Source organism: Trachinotus anak, unplaced genomic scaffold (genome assembly GCF_046630095.1).
Source record: "Trachinotus anak isolate AG129_WGS33_773 ecotype Australia unplaced genomic scaffold, CSIRO_AGI_Tana_v1 ptg000025l, whole genome shotgun sequence".
Taxonomy (NCBI): Eukaryota; Metazoa; Chordata; class Actinopteri; order Carangiformes; family Carangidae; genus Trachinotus; species Trachinotus anak.
Genome location: NW_027273876.1, coordinates 10,249,661 through 10,265,866, shown reverse-complemented (window position 1 = coordinate 10,265,866; position 16,206 = coordinate 10,249,661). Strand labels below are relative to the sequence as shown.

The window sequence follows — 16,206 nt, the reverse complement described above, 5'->3', positions numbered from 1 at the left end:
CTTGCAAATACACCAAAATTCAAGTCTGGTTTTTGGTTTCTCTCTCAGTCACTTTCAGAGGGAATAATTATCTTTAGCTGAGGCAATCAACCACTGTTGAACAGCGGGCACCAGAATGCAATTACAAATTGGATGTTTAAGCTACAGAGGCAGTCAGCTCCAGACAGAGAGAAAGAAGCAGAGGAAAGACCGGAAATGCACTGTAGAATTCAATGTCTGTACTATAAATACAATGTGAAAAGACTCAAATGCACAAATGATTTTCAGGTCTGTTTTTTTTTTTTGTTTTTTTATTTTCTGGCATGTTGTCCATCTTTAAAATACACTGAAGATTACTGATATGCAGCTTCTCATCTTTTTTTTCACGGTACAGTGAGACCCTGATTCCTGTGTAATGACACTGTTATAGGATTACTCTACAAACAACAAAAAAAAAAAAGAAACACATTAGCTGGCATACTATCCTTATGAAATGCATCATAATGACCACTTTGCAACAAAAAGCAAAACAATGCCCATAAAGTCCTTAAAGATGCACAATTCAAAAAGAATTGACATTAAAACAACTGATTTAAGTCAAGAATAAAATCAAGTTAAATGCGCTATTACACAGGAATCTGTTAAATATCAAAACAAAAATATTAACAGAAATGCTCTTTTCACAAGTGTAGCAAAAGACTTACAATTTATCATAGATATAATAGTAACAGGTGACAAGGCCTAAAATAAAAGATAATCTCTTGCCATTCTGTCATAAAAACCTGACACGCACATGAAATCTCAAGAGATAAGAGTGACAAAGACTCACATTTGTTCCAACAAGACACTGTACAGCTCAGGATGGAGTCGGGGCTAAAAATGGTCGACAGCTTTGAAAATTCTGCAGGTCAACATGCCCCCCCTCCGTAGGAGTTCATGGAAAGCCAAGGCATTATAAAAGATAACGTAACTCCTCGTACTGAAAGATGGAAATAACGTCATAGCTTCAGAGAACTCTTAAAAAAACTAAAAAAACAGCCAGAGGAGCACGATGTCCCTGGTCTAACTTTGATAAGCAGATGTCTTTCTCCTAAATGGCATCTGCCCACCACATCAATCCAAGAGCCAGTTCAAAAGCCTCATGACCAAGTTGCACAGCAAAATGATACAACTACAGACTACAGTAAAGGATTTACCAGAACTTCAGTGTTTCTCTTCATTATGTAACTTCTTCCAACAGTGAGCACACTGGAAAAAAAAAAAAAAATGAATGAAACTTTCCAGTTTTCTAATAAAACGCATCTAACTTTTCTTAACTTTCCATGCTTTACTTTGACGGCTGATGATTTGTTCGTGCCTCTTCCGGCTTTGCAGTCTCCACCCACATGCCGCCGGTAGTGATTGCAGTCTCATGTCTCTGCAGCATTTGTACATGTATTCCACAGAAAATACAGACTTTAGCTTCAGCTGGGTGGATGGTGCATTATGTACAGGAAATGCTAAAACAGGTCAGTAATGGGAGTTGGTGGAAGTGGTGTTGACAAAATACTCTAGTTGTCCAAACACTATCATGTGGTCATTGGGTGTGAAAAAGAGTCCTGGCCTACCTAGCGCATAGCTTCCCCACAAAAAAAGAAAAAGAAAAAGAAAGGCAGAATGAATTCAGTCTATACAGCAAAGACTGAGTTCAGAGTCAGGCTTGTCATAAAAACAAAATGCTTTAGCACCATAGAATACCACTTGTTGGCAAGCAAAGAGAAAAAGAAAAAACCCATAGGCAGCATGTGCTGGATATCTACCAGCCATTCTGAATTCAGTCTGTTTTTCTTTCCAACACGGTGTGAGGGAAATCAGTTCAACTTTGATATAACCTAATGTACAGACACCTTTGCTTATTCCTCATGCTGAGCAAATGGATGATAAGGTGTCCAAAAATATTCATGACTGAAGTTTCAATAGGTGCAGATCCTGTCAATTCATCTGTCTCTGATGTTGCTGATCAGGCGAGTTTTTTCCAAGCTAAAGGGAAGAGGTTAGAGCCCAGTAGGTGGAGGATGCTGTTGCAGAGGTTGAAGGAGGATTTCTGAGGTCGACGTATGCAGAACAGAGCAAACGGGAGAGAAAGGTAACAAGGGTTGTGCTCTTGGGACGTTAAAACTTCAGTGGTAGCAGCCAAATGGAATCTTCTACATGTACCCATCTCTCCTCTCTGGAAAGGTTTCCAACTGGGACCTTCATATCACCTCGGATGGTATAAAAGAGGAACCCAATGGATTGAGGGGTTGAGACTCAGACACACGTGCCTTGGTGTGCAGGAGGAAGGGCTTTTCGGTTCTTTAAAGCCTGGGACTTGTCCTTAAAATCTGTTGGTTTCTGCTGTGAAATGTCTATCAGTGCACTGGCAACGATGAGTCCTGAAGAAGGTGGGGGGAAAAAAGCAAGAAAAACATGAAAGTGGTGAAAAACAGGCAATTTCCACAAACCAGGTCCCAGATGTTACAGATGCCACCTTACCTGACTGTCCTGGTGGAGGTAAGCCTGAGGTCCCGGAGGGCAGACGCACGAGGACCGTCAACACAGCAGCTTTCCCTCCTGAACATGGCTCCATTGCAACAGGTTTTGGGACACCCTGAAAAGAGAGGTAGAGAGAAAAAAAAAAAAAAATTTTAACACTACTATAAAAAGAATAACCCAAAATAGTCATTTGTGAGGAAATGTTGAAGACAGACTGTATTAAAAAGTACTTAATTGACTATCGGTACAAGAACCCAGGACCAGCTTTATCAAGCTCAAATCAAAGTGATATGACAGTCACACTTGCAAAATCTTGACAGCTGTTTTCTGTAATGGCATGTGTGATTCTGAATTTTTTTCTGGGATCAGCAGGCTAGTGGTCGCTGTTATTAGCAGCTGGAGTTGCTGCATTTAAGACGAGACGCCCTCCTCCTGAGACAAATGGTTTGATTGGTCACACAACAAAAAACACTTGAGCGTGTCCCTGTCAGACAGTCCACGTGTTGACGCAATGACCTACCCTCAGAGTTAATGGCCAAAACTGCTCGTCTCAAGCGTGAAAAACATGTCATCCTGATAATGAATGTCAAGGGTTTCACAGCATGGCTTGGATGAGGGGATAGAAATTGGGGAATAATAAAACGTCTGAATAGAACTGGCCCCCCCCCCCCTTTGTGTCTGCCTGAATCTAAAATGGAGATGAAAGAGGCAGTGAAACAGGAGAAAAATGTGGATGCACAAGCACATGCATTAAAACATGAGAGAATCAGCAGCGGGCTGCAGTAATTTGTATTGTTGTATTTTTTTACTCTGCGCAAACAGCAAAAACAAAACACTGGTGCTCACTTGTGTATTTTGAACGAGCATTAAAAGCCTTGATATGCTGAATATATACAGCATCCTAAACACAACAGATACAGTGAGCAGGTTAGATGCAGATTTGTTATAGCCATCAAATGAAAAATTATGATGATATATAAAACTCTCATATAAATAAATGTCAAAGTGCTGTTTGGCACTTTTTGTGTGGAGTCCTTTCACGATAAGTGCAATCCTGTTACCTGTGCAGCATGCAGTGTAATTTCCTGTGCAACTGCCCCTTAAGTTTGACATTTCAAAAAAAAAGTACTTTTGATCCCTCAGCAACTACAGACCAATCTCCAAACTTCCATTTTCAAGTAAGATTTTTTGAAAAACTAACGTACATTCAATTAATCAATTTTATTGACTCAAACAATATGTTGGAAATGTTTCGGTCTGGCTCTCTGGAAAATTATACCAGTGAGACAGCCCTAGTAAAAGTGGTCAATGACATTAGGATACATTTAGATGCAAATAAGCCTTCAGTGTTGCTACTACTTGATCTAAGTGCTGCCTTTGGTATAGCTGATCACAAAATTCTTTTAAGGAGACCGAGGGACCACGTTGGGCTATTGGGAACCGTTTACAACCAGTTGTCCTTATCTTTCTAGCAGAGAGTCACTTGGTGAAATCAATAACAACTTCTCCAAGACCTCCAAAATAATGTGGCGTTCCCCAAGGGTTGGTTTTAGGGCCACTTCTTTTTAAACTATATATGTTGCCCCCTGTAATGTCATCAGGAGACACAGGATCTGCTTCCATAGTTATGCTGATGACATGCAACTTTATGTTGCCGTGTCTCTTGAACACACAAGACCAATTGATTAGCTTTTTAAATGTATTTTAGTTATTATTGTCTGGATGTCATAAAACTTTTACAACTCAACCAGGACAAATCTGAAATTTTAATCATTGGTTCTAAAGCTCAGAGAGAGGAATTAAATTCTCTTAGCCTTGCCCCAAGCCAGTAAGCAAAACACTTTGATCTTTGATTCAGAGCTTAACTTTTAAGCTCATGTAGGACTTGTGACCTAATCTGCTGAAAATTCACCCTAAAAATATTTTTTAAGTGTGACCACTTCTCTTTCTGAGGGACCAGAAACGGATGCATGCTGTCCAGCAGGCTTGACTACTGTAATGATCTCCTATCTGGTCTACCCAAAAATATTATAAATCAGCTACATGTCAAAATGAAATGTCAAATGTCTTGAAAACTTAAAAGATCAAGTGAGAGTGGTACCAAAAAAACAAGTATGGTCAGTAATGTGATAATCTATCATTGTATTCCAATTATACATGCACCGGCTATTGTATTGGCATTTCAGCTCAGTATTTGACACCTTTTTACGTACAAATATGGAAAACTTTGACAAATATGCTTTTGAAAGGTTGATTCTAAGAGGTACTGGATTTGTCCTTCATCAAAAGAGAGCCCTCTATGCAGAATTCAAATAATTTCCTAAGGTTATGAATTGCTGTCAACATTGGCTCAGCCTCTTTCCCATTTGTCTGTAGTATTAATCAACTGGAACTAATAGAGAGGGACAGAAAGATGAGGAGACTGGAGAGCAGGACAAAGGTGAAGAAATTAAAAAAGAAAATGGACGGGTAGACCACAATAACAAACAGAAAGTCTACTAAACAGGACCGACAAAAACTCTAATTGTTAATCAGTGATTAAACTGATTTCCGTCATCCTTTCTCTGTGTTTCATAAAAAATATAGTGTGTACCAATTTAAATGCAACCCTGGATCAACTGTAACGATAACCAGGGTACATTCATTACTTCGGGAGGCCTCAAGTATCTTCAAGACTGCACATCTGGTCTAGTTGCCTCTAATCTACAACTACAAGATACTAAATCTAATGCTCTGAATGACCCCAGACCTTCATTAGCACCATGTTTCAGCAAATCTAAGGAGGCTAAAATTCAATTTCAAACACAAGACTCACACTGCACACAAAAGACATATTTCTGCACTGCAGGCATTTACTAAACCCAATTATGGCAGATGATCCGAACACATTCTCATGCATCTGTCCGGGTACACGCATGATCGAGAGGCACATACTAGGTCTATCTACAGCTGACACACGAGGGCAATTAAATTGCCAGCTATTTCATGACCATTCAAGTGATTCTCCTAATGAATAGCTTACATGAGCTACATTCATGCAAGGGAGCTAATTTAACCTAAGTTGAACTTTGACTAAAGCAGATTCCACTACTACTTACATGGATCACTGGGTGAAACATCATTACAGCTGTTCCAATCAAATTAGTAACACTGAGACAAAACTGTTTCTAAGACTAAGTTTCTAAGGTGTCATGTGGAAATACTGACTTAAGTCTTTGCATTAATCAGCACAAGGTCATCATAAGATGCAAAATAGCAGTTTGTTGGTCCGCCACTCTGGTCCTTCTTTGGCCCCCCCCCCCCCCAACTTTTCCTGCAGTTCACAGATTTCACTGATCATGTGAAATATCTCAGCATCTACTTGATGGATTGGCTGCAATTTTGGTGACATTTTGTCTACATTAAAGGACCCTTGTCTTACACATCTTGTCTGCACTGCCAGTCCAAATACATCTGCTGTACTATACACTGTACATATTAAAGGAGCTATTTGTAACTTTAGCGATTGCTATGTAGCCAACATTAGCATCAAAAGCTGTTTACTTACCCGTCTTGCTCAGCAAAACCCTGGCTAACCAGCTAGCCCTTGCCCGGTTACCGAGTCACTGTAGCTCAGAGGGCGTATTATAAACTCTTGTCTTGTAAACGCAATGATGGCTGAAGCTCTGGGCAAGACTGTTAAGTAACCAGTTGTTGGTTATGTAGCAACAGCAAAACTTGCAAATAGCTCCTTTAAATATCCTGTACAGTAATACCACCATCAGCTCAGTTGTGACTGTTGGGTTCCATTTACACTGCCGTACTGCGCTGTTAATCTGGAAATATTTGTTAATTTTCACATTTTACTTAACGTTAATAATATCGCTAGTATTTGTATCAGTATAAATGATGGTATCATTACTGGCAAGGTCATGTCCAAGTAACAATGACGTCACATTACATTGTTTGTTGTGTATTTTCTGGAACTACATAGAACTACATAAACACTGTCACACCACTGCAATGATTTTTGCGATAATGGCATAAATAACAAGTTTTTTGTATGAAAACAGTAATAATAGCAAAGATAAACCACCTCTTTTCTTCTTGCTCTCTCTCATTTTCTCTGTGAAATGCTTCTATTAGTCTGGCATCACAAGTATTCCGACAATGCAGAGGAAAATAAAAACATTAATAACTCGTTCCATTTCATTTCAATCATAACATGCTTTTTCTGTCAAGGCTTTTTACAAACAGTCCATTTTCATATCTTCCAAAGAAGGTTTATTCAGCCTGCATTTCTACTATGCATTAATCAAGTGTGAGGACTGTATTATGGTCATTCATAACCATCCAAGCGCATAAACATGCATACACACATAGAGAGACACACACACTACATATCTCCTTTCCTTTCCCCCCTGCTGACAGGTGTCATCCATCACACTCGCTGTCTGTTAGTGGTTCCATATGTTGAATGCTGGCCACAGTGAATAGAGACATCTGTGACATCGAGGCCCTGGGTCTGCAGTGTTGGGGCCCGATTGGCTCTCTGTCCAACAGCTGCTGACATCTTGGTCACTAAAAGCAATGCCCATCTCTTGGGGGCTTAAACCAACCAAAAAAAATGGAGGAAATGGGCACAAAGGCTGTTATAATTTTCTCTCAGACCAGCTGGAGTTTCTGCAAAGATTTAGTGCCAGCGAGCTGGTACTAACTAATGCAGTGAGATCAGTGTTGACAGCACAGTCAGAGAATTGGGTCTCAAATGTTTTCATGTGTCAGAGAGGGCATGAGGGGTAGTTCTGCCACTGCAGCCCTTCTGTGTCTGGTGTCTTTTACAGGTTGCAATAAACTTTTTAAGCAAACCTCAGATTTCCAATCGGACCTGTCCTGCATGCCTTAAATCAGTGAATGAGTGCGTCTGACGTACAAACAGAGCTGGAAACCAGTGATGCTTGCGTTGCATCAGTGTCCTCTCTGACATCAACAAACACTTCCAACAGCTAAGTGGCGCCAGATGCTGATCAATTAACCTCTATAAAAGAGAATTACGCTTTTATCATATGGTTCACCTTCAGCTGGTAGCAGGGCATGTGATGGAGTTGTACTTGGTCCAACATATGCATTTGCACATTTGAAACCATGTGGCTTTGGCCTTTTCTCAAGAAATGAGTCCGAAATACAGTGATATATTTAAAAAGCCACGATGTGCTATAGCCGAATACAATAATGTTCTTCCATATAAAAAATATATATACAAATATATAATATATTTCAGGCATAGCTCCTTGATGAAAATTGCTTTAAGAGATAAAAAAAAAGATTAATATATAAACTGAATGTCATTTGAGACATTTCTATGCCACTACAGGTAACTTGGAAATTTTGGCATGTAAGAGGTCAATCATAAAACATTTAGTGGTGAATTAGATGCATGATAGATTTACCATGAAGACTGTCATCATAATATGTGCTGTAAAAATAAATAAAAATGTTGCTTGTACCATTGTATGCTGCATTTACAATGTAGTTTATGATTTAGGTGCTACTGTAAAGTATTCTGCATACATATCAATTTAGGACACAGGCATGTAAATTGTTTTCAAAGTTCTCAAGTGCTTTCTGCAGCTATACTTATATAGTAACTTTTTTAAAAGCTGTATGGACATCTAAGTGAAACTGAAAGTCAAGCATTCAGAGGTTCACTCTGCATCTTGAAAGGGTCGAGAAACAGGAGGCTGGAGATGTGTTTTTTTTTCCAGTTATCATTTCCAGAACAGCTTCGGACATTTTTCCAACCAATAATCTCTAGTGTATGCAAAGAGACTTCCTTAACATACTTTATAACAAGAACATTCTCTTTGTTTTTTTGTGCAGGAAAGGGAGGACTGGAATAAATTATTAAATAAGTTGTGTCTGACTGGCAAGTATGTAATTAACAGTTTCCTTAAATCAAGGCAAAACAGTGGTTTCTAGTACCATTCAGGCTCAGACTACACCTCGCTGCTTTAAAAGTACCCCAATAAAGTGCACTCAGACAGCTAAGAAACATTGTTTTTCCACTCTTTACGTTGCCCTTCACAATACCGTAATGCACAGTGAGTACCACTCAGCGCTTCACTAATAGCTAATGTAGTGCCTCTTTGGTGGTTGCTACAGTGATTTTATTTCTCTCAGCAGCAGGTGAACCACAGACGGCCCTGGCTGAGAAAACACTGTTGGTTGTCCGATGTCAATTTGAGGATGTGGCTCTCCATATTGGTTTAAACTAAGCTTTTATCCCATGTGGCACTGAGCCCCAGACTGTAATTATTGCCAGACTTCTTCTCTACTTTCTGTTTACGTGGGAGGCTTTCACATCACATCTTAGGAATAAAGAGGAGTAGGAGCACCTGGACAGTACAAAATAATTAATACGTGCCAAAGCCTATGAGCATCTTACGTATTATAACAAATTAATCAAACTTTAAGTACAAAAACACCATGCAGCCTATTCCCAGTAAACAACCCAAGTGGATACATTTGGTAAAATGAAAAGATGTATTGAAAAACACATGTAGGACAAAGAACAATAATAAAATGTTCCAAGAACTGCCCTGATGTGATTATGTTAATATCAGAGCAATCCCTTTTCAGTTCCGTGATGCTTTTCAAAGTAGTGACCATCTTTTCTTTGCTACAAGATTGACACCACCATAAAAATCTATCACTTAAGGGGGAAAAAAACCCTTGAAAAATCCATATAAATCTTAAAAAATCTTGGCATCATGACCTTATTTCACATAAAAGACATTTCTCTGAAAAGCCATTGAAAAATGTCAGCAAGTCTTCAGCCCTGATTGCAGGGGGCAACTCATAAAGACGAGGGACGTGGGAAGACAGGACCATCATTGACAGATTTCTTATTGATGTTGGGAGTGGATAAAAGGCTGACATATTGCAAGTAGAGGGCATGAGCTGGTTGAGGACTGCACAATAAGGTCTAATTATGTAGCATTACAAAACTATGTGATATTCAGTGCGTCAGCAGCTAGTATCAGATGCCACTGCAAAGATGACATAATGAGGGGTTATAGAGTCAACCGTTTTGGTGCTTTGATGGTGGAAATTGGGAACATGACATTACAGTAATCAAAATCAAAGAAATGTATATATTAAGGTTCCTGTGTGTGTGTGCGTGTGTGTGTACGTAAGTGAACAAGTAGGACTCACATCAACCACAGGCTGCAACAGTTCTGTTTGTTCTCCCCTGGCGTCCAGTGCAACTGCAACTGAGGCAAATGGACGACTGGCCATCTGCTGACGCTCTCTCATCAGTTGCTGTAAAATCAAACACAGATGACAGATGAGCAACACATTGGATACAGTGTAATCCAATAATAGATAGAAATGGAAAGGAATTTGGGAAATATGCTCTACTGCAATAATAATGTAGAAATACAAACACATTTTTGTGTAATATACATCATATATATAAAAACTCTAAAACACATTGGATTTCTGATAGTGGTGAAAAGACAAAAAAAAAAAAAACACAACAATTTTGAATTTTAGCACTTAATAATGAGGAACTTAAAGGAAGTCACTATCATTCAAAGAAAACAGCAAAACATTGACTGTGGGTTATTGCATTAGATCCAACCCTTTAAAACAAGCTCATTACTACATATTATAGAAATGTGTATATTTTCTCAACACTGAAATAGTTGTAATCTAACTAAATCAACTGAGGTTACAGTGTACTATGACTTGAGTACAATGTGGGAAAAAAAAATCAGGATGAACAAATACAAAAAAAACATATATTGATCCATCAATATTCAGTATTGTAATGATTATAAATGATGTTGTACAATATACAGCTGTAATATCTGTAGAATGTGTTATATAATACTAGAACTGTGGTGGGATCTCTTGTTTGTTATAAGATGCCATGAATGACTCTATAATGTACTTCAAGGGGTTTAAGAATGAGGAAGAATGAGGAATAGAAAAAAAACTGTTCATGCACAGTAAAACCCTAGGGCTATTACAGTATGAAGCTAAAAATCAATAGCAGATATCAAAGAGGAAACTATGAAAGACTATCTATAAGCATCCATGCCCCGAGGACTTGGGGAAGCATTTTGCAACCAAGCATTATTTGAAGATTTCCAGTTGTATGATTTTTCATTTTGTTTTTATATTATAATATATTATAATAAACACATTTGAATGGAATCCAAAGATCTTTTATACATTTTTTGCAATATAAAATATCATGTCAATCCCATTCACATACATGTGGTAACAAAATATTCCACATAATTTTGAAAAGAACTACAGTAATATGACACGACTACAAATACAAATGCTGTCATTTGGTTTCCGTAGTAAACCATCACATCTCTCAAAGACTGCACATTGAAGTGCTGAAGTTAGGTTCAGAGTGACACCATTTCTGCAGAAAACAGCTTCCCTTGTTCTCCACTAATCAATATTGTAAAACAACTTGCGCCACACTTTCATCAGCAACGCAGTGTCTGATCAATATCTTAAACAGGCCGCCATTTTCGCACCAAGGACATCACTGATTGGTATTGGATTTGTGATGAGCTTAAGTGTGCTGCATTAAGATCTAATTGTGCTTCAGATTACTAAGCACATCCAGCGCCTGTGATGATTGGCCTCATAACCTGCCCTTCCTCTGCACCTCTCTTTAGTTCAGTAAATATTACTCCACACGTGCACAAACATACAAACAATTTCATGCAAAAGAAAAAGTTTTTAAAATGAGGGGCAAATAAAAATAGCTAACAGAAGTAGTTGAAATAGTAACACTTTACATTGATTATTTATTATTCCCATCCCATCCCAAGAGCAACTGTGCAACCATAACTTCATATCCATAACTAGACATGGCAGGCATGTCAAGATATGGATTCCTCCACGTGCTGAAGTGTTATACATGGAGCCATAGTAAGAATGAGGGTGGCATCTTTTTATTTTTTATATATTATTATTTTTGAAAACCTTTCCAAAACCAAAAACACGAGACCAAATGTGGAGTAAACTCTGACTGAAACCTAAGCTGCGAATGTTAGTATATCTGCTTACAAGCCCGTCAACACACCAAGAGCGTAAGCAAAGCAGGCAGACAGGCTGACGAATGAAATAATCTTGATGAAATAGTTTCCTAATTGTACTCCTCCTGGCAACAGTAACTCTGTGGATGGCCAGTTGTCCAGAAAAGAACGAATCTCAAATACAAGTTCAATTAAATGCTACAAATCTAAGTATTCATTTTGCTGCCTAGTGATAAAACAGAAGATATAAAAGAAGCAGAAAATCCATAATTTTTCAAGCCCACTTGCTACACTTGACTTTCCAATTATCTCACATTATCCCTTTAATAAAACGATGTGCCTGTTTGGGTCAACTGTATGACATCACTGAATTTTCTGGTGGTCTCTTCCTGAATAGGAATTTGTCCTTGGTGTAGCAATGAACCCTGAGATTCTTGTGTCCAGACCCCCCACCCTAACTCCCTCTGAATATAATTAGTATTCATTAGTCTGGCTATTAATGGGCAAAAATTCAGATGAGGTCTGGAGAGGTTGATAGCATTGTACAAACGAACAATTAAAAAAAAAAAATTCTGTATAAAACGCTTTTAATCAACATCTCAGGGTATAAAGGACCTCATCTAAGTGACAGGTTTAGAGAAGTATGTCAGAGCTCTGTTCACCGTTGAGTGTGTACACAGGAAAATATTAAAAATAATGGAAATGGTGTTATTCAACTGTCAATGTCAAAAACCTTTATTAGATATTTGGGAGCCAACAGTGACTCATTACTGAGACTGGAACAGGCAGTTCTTCAAGCAGAGCCTTAATCATCAGAGACTTTACGTAGAGATTCAATTTAAAAAAAAGACCACACACAGGCAACAAAAACACACAGAACATTATGTTCTCAAATACTCAGTGTTTTATATTGCTTTTATATACGCTTTCTGAGCTGTTTGAAAAACACTTGAAGTGACAAAAAGAATGAAATGAAATTAATTTCATTTTTATTTTCTACTTAATATATAAGAGTGATATTTATCTTATTGATTACAAATTGCATTCACTTTGGACAGTTCCTTATTGATTATGTTTTTGGGTGGCCCATATGCACACCACACTTCATCAGCCGGGGTTGTGTAACATATTTGTCAAATGCCCAGTTTTCCCCCTCTCTAATGTGTCTATCACATAAAAGCAACAAAAATTTAAAACAAGGTTAATAATATGACACATTACAAAATAACATCAGTGCATTTTGTAGGCTCTGTGAATTATAAATAATGTGTTATTTGTGTCGACGCAGCCCACTCTGAAGCATTTCCAACACTCAACCATTACTTTACTGACAAACCTTCACTGTTGTACAGACACACTGATGGGGAGTGAATGAGAGGAAAGTTCACATCAGTTCTGTGTAAGCGCCGCTTTGTTGAATCACTCTGAAAACATTCCCTAAGGGAGGAAAAACTGAGGGGAAAAAAAAAAAAAAACAACAATGGCCATACGAAATTGAGATTGATCAACAGATTGATTTTTCCTTTTGCAGCTCAGATTTTTAAACTTTAAATCTGAGGGACCATGTCAGATTGTTGTATATCTCTGCTATTAAACATCAAACCAGCACCAAACCTATAGACTTGAGCTGCTGGGCCACCACAGGTCACAATAAGAAGTTTTGCCCTTTTCGAAAAGATAAAAGCAGAATGGAGGGCCCCGGCAGGGTTGTTGCAAAACAAGAAAACAGCTCACGGCTTATTACGGTTTCCAACACAACAGCTGCAAATCCAGCACCATACATCCTAAATGTCAGATAGCAGTAATGTTATTTATCATGTTGCTGAATTCATTTAAAGCAACAAAAGCATATGAAGAGCGCAGAAGCAAAGTGCCTGCTCGTGCTTTGCTCTGTGTCCGGCATCTAAAATGTGCTGGGAATACAATCATCAAAGGGCCGGCACAATACCAGGGAGATTCTAGAAATGAATACCAAGTTAGTGACAAAAGGCAAGAGTGAACTCTGTAAAACCAATTAACGTTTGTGCAATGACTGATTTTGTCAAGAATACAAGCTGGAGCCATTCACGGCTATGATAAGGGTGGGCATGCAGCACATTGCTTTGCAGCTTGATTAATTTGGCAAGTGAGCGCATGAATTATCTGTCTTGTGAATACAGCATTTTGCTCCCTTCATTGGACTCCATGAAAGGGCAGGTGTCATCCCGCCTCCGAGCACACTCTACACCTAAGCAGGTCACTTTGTCCTTTTCAAAGATCACCGGCTGTACCTAAAGGCGCTGTCCTTCAAAATACATCAATAAAAGCAACATAAAATGAAATACAACAGTTTCTCTTTTTTTTTGACAATTTCATTTTACATTCTGTTTGTTGATGCATGATTTCACAATCTACACACACACTGTGATTAATGGACTGATAATCACTAGATGAAGATCTAGCAGTCTAGCAGAGTGCCGCTGCATACATACAGTACCACTGTGATATGATGTCCGTGGGGCTGAGGGGTTGTGTGTAGGCTGAAGCGCCAAGAACTCATTACAGAATTTGAACAATAGCTATTATTTTGATTGTGTAAAGTAATAAGGTTAAACTCTAACATAAAAATTTCATTAAATTTTACCTTGTTGAATTTCTAAAGTTCTGTTTTACTCATTAGCCGGACAGCTTCCAAGGGTAAGCTATAACCTGATTTGAACTCCTAATCATAGTTATGCTTCGTCATCTTTAGCTTTAGAGGAAATTATTAGAATCCAAACTTTAAACCAAACGCAGGGCAATCAAGGTGACCAGGGGCTTTAGAGTAGGATAATCTTATTATAGCAATCGATGACTGCTGATTGAGCTCTTCATGGGAAGAGCAGAGTGTGAGACTGTGCCAAGTCTGCAGAGGACACGTGAGAATTATGTGGTTCGTAATGTGCTCCTTTCAAGATCTGTCAGTGCAAACAGCAGCTGTCTTAATCAGAGTGGGTGTGATTACAGTGGTTGAGTGTTCCGCAAAGGCTCATGCGGCCAGCACATACGAGTAGCATCTTTGACGAGGCTGTGGTCAGACCGACTTTAGCTCTGTGTGAAAAAAATGCAACTCTCTCATTTAATTGAATGAGGCCAGCCTGGCAGTGCAGGAGGGGTACAAATACAGAGGGCAAAAAAAAATACAGGTCTTCCGGAGAAAAATCTGGCTCAGACAGCAATGCAACATGATCCGGTAAGAATCTGCTGCATTGGTCAATCAGATACCTGGAAACACATTATCTCAGTAAATTACACTGTAATGTGAACAGTGTATTTCTCTGTTTAACTCAGAACTGTCACAACAAAAGTTTAAATGAGTGTTGTCATGATAATTTCCCAGAGTGGTAAAAAATTCGATCTCGGCTATGCAGTCTTTTGGTGTCTGATAAGCTTTCAAACTCATGGACCTATTACTCAGACTGGACTTCCTGGATCATATTTCATGTCATGGAGCAATATGCCCCCACCAACACACCCCCCTGCTCTGTTTTAATGCAGGACTGTTATGCTAACAGCTCTGTGAATCTGTACCAGACACAGTGAGCGAAATGCTAGTGTCAGTATCCTATCATGCTGGTAATAAAAATGCTAACATGCTGATGTAATGTAGCTCAAGTGTTGACCATGTTAACCATCTGAGTTTAGTGTGTTACTTATTAGGATATATCATCTGAGATCCATGAAATTTCATGGGGATAAATGTAGTAGATGTTGCAATGTTTTGCCAAAAAACAGCAATTTCTGATCAGTTGGTGGTGCTAGAGGAGAAGTCAGAGGGATTCATCCTCTGGGATCCATGAATGTCTGTAAAAAAAATTTCATGGCAATCCATCCGACAGTTTTTGAGATATTTCAGTCCGGTCCAATGCTAGGAGCCCCTGCTCTTAGCATTTACATCCAACAAGATCTTGTCCTCAGCTGACACAGCGGGCAGGTTTAAGTCATCAGTCACAAACTGGTCACAGCTATTAGCAGCGTCATGGCCGGGGCAACCTCTATGAGCTGATGATAGCTTTTAATAAACAGATGCTAATTAGTTACTGGTGGACTTCATAAATGGCGCCCTTAAAACAAGCTGAAAATAATAATGGTGCTTTTTATGGTAACCGCTGTTCAATAACAGTTTTAAGTGCTTTAAGAGTGCCAGTAAAACATTACTGCTCTACACACTGGTTAGTGTATATGCTACTTTGCAAGTGTCTATGAGGTGCGTCTCCGGGTGTATTTGTGTAAGTGTGCGAGAGAGATAAAGGGAGAGAGAATTAGATACATCCACATGTTTGTGTGTAAAACATCTCCGTGCCACAGTCGTGTGAAATGTCAACGCCCCCTCCCTCCTGTTCCCCCCACAGGTAGCTTCAAAGAGGTCAGCCCTCGTCCTCCTCCGTGGCATTTACAGCTGTTGTCTTTTCATTGCTTTGTCCCCGACTCGGGATCCAAGTCTCGTCACCTATCCTCAACTGAAATGATTCACAGACACACACAACAGCTGCACCTTTGAAACCACATCCTTTCAACTCGCAACTAAAAAAGAAAGCCCTCATCCAATTAGTACATTAGTGTGGTAAAAGATCAGCTTTGTAAGATTAAGTCAATGCCAGGCATTAAAAAGAATTCTCCTCTTTGTGGTTTCTGTGTTGGTGATTGC

General features: G+C 38.9%; 1 protein-coding gene across 1 annotated transcript in view; it reads right to left on the bottom strand.

Moving 5' to 3' along the window:
* Positions 1-421: 421 nt before the first annotated feature.
* Positions 422-16,206, bottom strand: part of atrnl1b (attractin-like 1b) — a 61,623-nt gene continuing 45,838 nt past the window's right edge. The window contains exons 27-29 of the mRNA XM_071462140.1: positions 9,688-9,795; positions 2,494-2,608; positions 422-2,393 (exon numbers count right to left, since the gene is read on the bottom strand). Coding sequence (XP_071318241.1) covers positions 2,269-2,393; positions 2,494-2,608; positions 9,688-9,795 — 348 coding nt within the window. The 3' untranslated portion in view covers positions 422-2,268. The remainder of the gene's footprint in view (positions 2,394-2,493; positions 2,609-9,687; positions 9,796-16,206) is intronic.